Source organism: Saccopteryx leptura, chromosome 1, assembly GCF_036850995.1.
Source record: "Saccopteryx leptura isolate mSacLep1 chromosome 1, mSacLep1_pri_phased_curated, whole genome shotgun sequence".
NCBI lineage: Eukaryota > Metazoa > Chordata > Mammalia > Chiroptera > Emballonuridae > Saccopteryx > Saccopteryx leptura.
In genome coordinates, this window is record NC_089503.1 from 112,544,696 (window position 1) to 112,550,695 (window position 6,000).

Below are 6,000 nucleotides of genomic sequence, written 5' to 3' on the forward strand. Positions count from 1 at the left end.
GGTACACAATGATCATAACAACATTAAACTACTGTGACATTCCAATAATTAAAAAATGTTAGACTATGATATCTGGAATTGGTACAACTGTTTGTTTTGGTAGAAGAGAAATTTGAAAGTAAGAGTAATTAAATGACTGTGATTTCAAATCACACAGATGGCAGACCTAGGACTAGAAAAACAGGCACCCTGATGTTTTCTACAATGAAGTACTTAGTGGAATTTTTGTGACCAATCTGTCATTTGCTGCTCTAATCATCACACTATAGCATACCTCTGACTTACAGTAGGCACAACTAAGAGGTTCTGTAATTTCTCCACTTTGACACTGATTTTATAAAACTTTAAATGCATTTATTTGCATATCTTTCTAAACTTTGCAAATACTATTAAAAGAATGGCAAATAATTTGAATAAAATATGCAATAAGAATGTAGTTATAGTGACCTATAGCTTTGAAATCTTTTGATTTCTGATGTCATATGACATATTACTTATTTTTCAAAATTATATGAATAGTGTTTTTAGTCTATAGGAGCAGTTATGCTGAGCACTATGTTTTTTAAAAATTCATCTGGTATGTTCTCTGCATATGAGACAACCATTATTTAGTGGAGACAACAGATTGGTAACTAAGTATAACAGAACAAACTAGTGTTTTCTAAAAATGTGAAAAGACGATTGATATTAGAGTGATCAAATATTTCTTTAAGGTTGGACACCACACTTGCTAGAAATCTGACAGTGATTCATAGAGATACTCTGATTGATGAACATTTCAATTTTTAATTAAATCAGTTACATTAGATGAAATCATTTAAAAAAAACAAACACACACCTTGGCATAATTTTCTGAAGATGGCATATTTTGTGGGGGTTTTTTTGTTTTTTTTATTTCAGTGGTATGTTTAAAGCAAAGGCACTGAGTAAAAATGCCTTTTAATAACAAACACTGCTTTTTGTTGGGCTTCACTTAATGTATTTTGTTTTAGTTGATTCAGACTGTCAGCGTTATGGACAAAGATGATCCTCCCCGAGGCCACAAGTTCTTCTTTGAACCAGTGCCAGAGTATCCCCTCAATCCAAACTTCACCATTGTAGATAATAAAGGTATAGAGTACTTTTTAAAACAATAAATCATGAGACTTTACGATACAAAATAAAAACTGATGTGAGTTAATTCCTCACCTTTTTCTCTTCCCCCCACCCTCAGATAACACAGCAGGAATCATGACTCGAAAACATGGGTATAGCCGCCACAAAATGAGCACCTATCTGCTACCAATCTTAATCTTTGACAATGATTATCCAATTCAAAGCAGCACTGGCACACTCACTATCCGTGTGTGTGCCTGTGATAATCACGGAAACATGCAGTCCTGCAACACACAGGCCTTGGTCCTCTCGGCCGGCCTGAGCACGGGAGCTCTGGTTGCCATCCTTCTCTGCGTCATCATACTGCTGGGTAAGCTCCACCCCCAACTACTATTTAACTCATGGAATTCTCTCTCGTTGCCCAGTGTTCCTGCACTGGAAAGCACTCTTCTCTACAGCAAAGATGGACTATTTTAACTTTATTTTTTTTAAATCGTCCTTTCAACCAGGAAACAAATTTGAGTTTTTGTCTGTGGAAATAGGTCTAGCTTTCTAGAGATCAAAAATAAGGATAAAATAGCTAGTGACATTTTATGTTTATTAATCTTACAGTTTAGTGCTAATCAAGGTACTGTTCTAATGACTTTGAATTTTGTAATTGATTTAATTTTGATATCAACTCTATAAGATAGGTACTTCTTATACAGAAAGGCTAAATAACTTACACAAAGTCACCCACTTAGAGTGTTTTAATTACCATTAAAACCTAGATTATTTGAATTTCAAATTCTCCTTTCTAAACATTATTCTCAAAACCAAAGACTACCTTTACAAATAATATTACTAACAAACAGGTATATCAGACATCTAAATGGTAAATGTAGATATTTGTCACAATAAGATCTTTTTTTCATAAAAAATTATATGTATGTGCAATACACCAACTTTAAAGCTTATATTCATTTTTAAAATATCACTACGGCATTGTGGAATATTTAGTCCTTTAATGTTTTCTAAATAAAGTCATGTTTCCAATAGCAAATGTTTTATTTGAGCATGCCCTAGCAGGACAACGATTTAATTCAATTAAACAGTTGTTCCACTGTAAAACATTCCCCCAAAATTGTTTCCAACAAATATTCATCCAAAATACTTATGCTTAAGGCAGAAGAGCTAGCCAAATTTATGTTCCAGTGCCCATATGTGCTGGCTTTTTTTTCATTGCCAATCCTTTCAAATTATCTGGATGAAATCCCTTTGGCCAGATATCCTTGCAGGACGTCAGTGGGGGATTGATGAAAGTAAAGGGAAACCATTATTTCTCAGCTAAAACGATCCAACTACTTAGAAAAACATTTTTCCAGGGAGTTAGAACATACACACCACCACCATCACCATCAGCAGTCCTCATTTCCCCCTGCTGCTAGAAAGTTCAGCTCCTCTGCAAAATATTGTTGAATCCCCACGGAGATGAATTTTTGGCTTAATCTTTTAGCTAAGTGTTAATTTTGTGCTTTTCATATTGTTTTATTTGCTCAGATAGTTCTACTTTCCCAGTTAAGAACATGATATCATGTTATTTCAAATTTAATTTTTTATTCCTGTTTTAATATAAAACACACATGTATATAACAAAAGCATCTCAAAATCGGTTACGTTTTTTTTTAATTGGAGGGATACAAGTCATACTAATAATACTATAACATGTATTGAAGATATTATAGTATTATTTAACTAAATTGTGTATTTTCTGGTGGAAAAACCCTAGAAGGCTTCTTTTATGCCGGAAAGGCTACCACGTTTCTTTCCTGAGCAACACGGAAGGTGCACACTTATTGTTCACTTCCCCTACTTACTGCCGAAATGTGGAGTGATTTTCTAATATTTTAGTTAAAATTGGTTAGAACTAGATAAGAAAAGCTCAGAAAATTTCATTATCAAATTCCAATGCAGTCTTGCTGCTATTTTGAGGCTGTTTACCGATGTCTGGACAGATACTGCATTTCTGTAATTAAGGAAGTCTGCTCCTTGCAAGGCAGTGATACAGCATGGACAATAATATTATAGATATACTCTGTTACAGTTGAAAGAAATGTAGTTCTTAGTTAATATCCATGTTGCAAGGCAAAGTAGGAGCCTAAAACCTATGTAAGGACTTTCTAACCTTTTTGGTCCCTTGGATATCTTTAGTAGTCAGATAAAATTTATGGGCTATTTAGGATAATAATGTAAATTTATAGAAATGAGATTTATAAGACAAAACAAAATATATTTGTCAATTGAACAAAAAAAGTTAAGTGCGCTTGATTATTGTCCTACTTTCTTGCTCTAGTACAAGTCTGATGATCATTTCAGACATGTTATAATTATAATGTAATACAAAATAAGTGTTTTCCATTGGTTTAATCATCACAAATATTGTTATTCTCACTATAGTTTATGCTGAAATTATAATAGAAAGAAATATTAAATTCCAGTCATAGTTTACTAAAAATAATGATACCTTTTTTTTCTATTTCTTTTCTTAGCCTCTCTTCCTTCCATTCACATTCCCCAGATTAATAACCTCAGTTCAGGGGAAAGCAATAATTTGACCTGGCAGGGAAGAAAATACTCAGAATAGATTCTAAGGATCATTTGTGAAAGTTAGTACACATTATATTAGCTAATAAGCTTTTAAAATAATTTTACATAGCTTTTCTTATTTATAAATATTAGAAAACTTATAAATTATTGCTGTCACTATTATGTTGAGAAAGAACCTTCTTATTCTACCACATGGTTCAGTAGGTTGTTGGATTGTAAATCTATGCTGAACTTAACTGTTACATTTCATTTTTACTGGACAGTTTTATTTATTTTTTATTGAATTTATTGAGGTGACACTAGTTAACAAAACAAGATAGGTTTCAAATGTACAATTTACTGAACAGTTTTTTTTTTAATTGTTTTCAAAATGATTGTGAATATAGCTCAGACTCAAAGCCCTTTCTATGGAGGTTAACTAAAGATGCTTCTAATGATTTTTTTTTTACAAATTATTTTACTAATTACAAGAAGCTGAGGGATGTGTGTTGAACAATATGACAATAGCAGTGGACAGGCTTTTGGTAGAGTTATAACGGCCTCAAGGACCAATGTGAAGTATAGTCTCAATGTAACTGTGTTTGCTTGTGTAATCTTGAAACAAAGATTGAAAAGAGAAATAATAGATTTTGAACCAACATTTTCTTGTTTTTTAATGAAACGTGAATAGTATTGACAAAACATTTAACTGCCTTAAAGTAATGGAAACCTGTGTGTTATTTCTTTCAGGCAATGTGTAAATGTGCTTTTGGGAAATTTTATTCAACTTTTCTTATGTATAAAATCAGGGATGTGGTCCATTTTCAACAGAATATGTATACTTTGGAAACATCATGGGGGTTTTTTTTGTATTTTTAAATGTAGTTTTTAATTGCATTATGTATTTATTTTGCATATGTTTACTGTCAAATATATGCATATGTTAAATTCTGGCAATATAATGAAAAATAAGAAAGCATATCATATGTGGGGAAGTTCACAGTTTGGAACTGTCCCATTGCATTAGTCATAATTGAATAAAGCTTATCTCAATGCCAGAACTCTATGGGAGAGTGAGTCTTGAAAATAAATAAATGCCAGCATAACATCTCCTTTATCAGGTCAGTGCATCCAGTCATTGGCCCAAAGCACTTCATATTGGTATAGGACAGTTACTCATTTTATGCATTCTTACCACTTTTCACACCCAACTTCATTCACACAGGTGTGTTATATTTAATTTAAATCTGAATCATAAAATTTCACTATATTCTCTCTCTCTGTCTCTCTCTCTCTCTTTTGTTAAATAGTATTAGTTGTGCTGTTTGCTGCACTGAAGAGGCAAAGAAAAAAGGAACCTCTGATCATTTCAAAAGATGATGTCCGGGACAACATCGTGACCTACAATGATGAAGGCGGTGGGGAAGAAGATACTCAAGCTTTTGACATCGGCACATTAAGGAATCCAGAAGCTAGAGAAGACAGTAGTAAACTTAGAAGGGATGTAATGCCGGAAACTATTTTTCAGATAAGAAGGACTGTACCTCTGTGGGAAAATATTGATGTACAAGATTTTATTCATCGAAAATTAAAAGAAAATGACTCAGACCCATGTGCACCTCCTTATGATTCACTGGCCACATACGCCTATGAAGGGAATGATTCCATAGCAGATTCACTGAGTTCTTTAGAATCTCTCACAGCAGATTGTAACCAAGATTATGATTATCTCAGTGACTGGGGGCCTCGGTTTAAAAAACTGGCCGATATGTATGGGGGTGATGAAAGTGACCGAGATTAAGAGTATTTATGACTTGATCGATTAATGGAAGTACTCTTTGTTACTAGATTGAGTGGCCTGTATTCTCTTCCTTGGAGGAAATATTTGAAAAGTCAAAAATACAAACAATACATAGGTGTTGTCTTAGTAAGGGTTTGCTTAATCAGTAAGTTTCTGTGAATGAATACGAATGACATAGATTTTTTAAAAAAAGTAATAATAACCAGTTCACCCTCTTTGCCTAAGAATCTCTGAAAAATAGTATATCACATCAATAATCAATAAAAAATACATAAAGGCTTTTTGTGCCTTTTCTTAGACACAAGAACTTTATAAATGTTTTCTTAACTGACTTACAGTCAACTTTACTATTAAATGAAACATTGTGCAACTGCTTTGTAAATTAAAATGGAAAAGAATATATCCCTAAAGAAATAGGAATGATTATTACTGCCATATTTATTTAGTTGAAGAATGTCTTGGTGTTAATTTATTCATATTTTTATAAATGTATATTTATATTTTTGTATTTTTATGAAATAAACTAGTATTTATAAAAA

The 6,000-nt window shown here is 32.5% G+C and overlaps 1 protein-coding gene across 2 annotated transcripts in view; it reads left to right on the plus strand.

The window, feature by feature from the left end:
• The window catches only part of CDH9 (cadherin 9), a 74,178-nt gene extending 68,540 nt beyond the window's left edge, over positions 1-5,638 (plus strand). For both annotated transcript variants that reach the window (XM_066360783.1, XM_066360784.1), the window contains 3 exons: positions 993-1,110; positions 1,214-1,465; positions 4,971-5,638. In XM_066360783.1, the coding sequence (XP_066216880.1) occupies positions 993-1,110; positions 1,214-1,465; positions 4,971-5,461 (861 nt within the window). In that variant the 3' untranslated portion in view covers positions 5,462-5,638. The remainder of the gene's footprint in view (positions 1-992; positions 1,111-1,213; positions 1,466-4,970) is intronic.
• Positions 5,639-6,000: the final 362 nt, after the last annotated feature.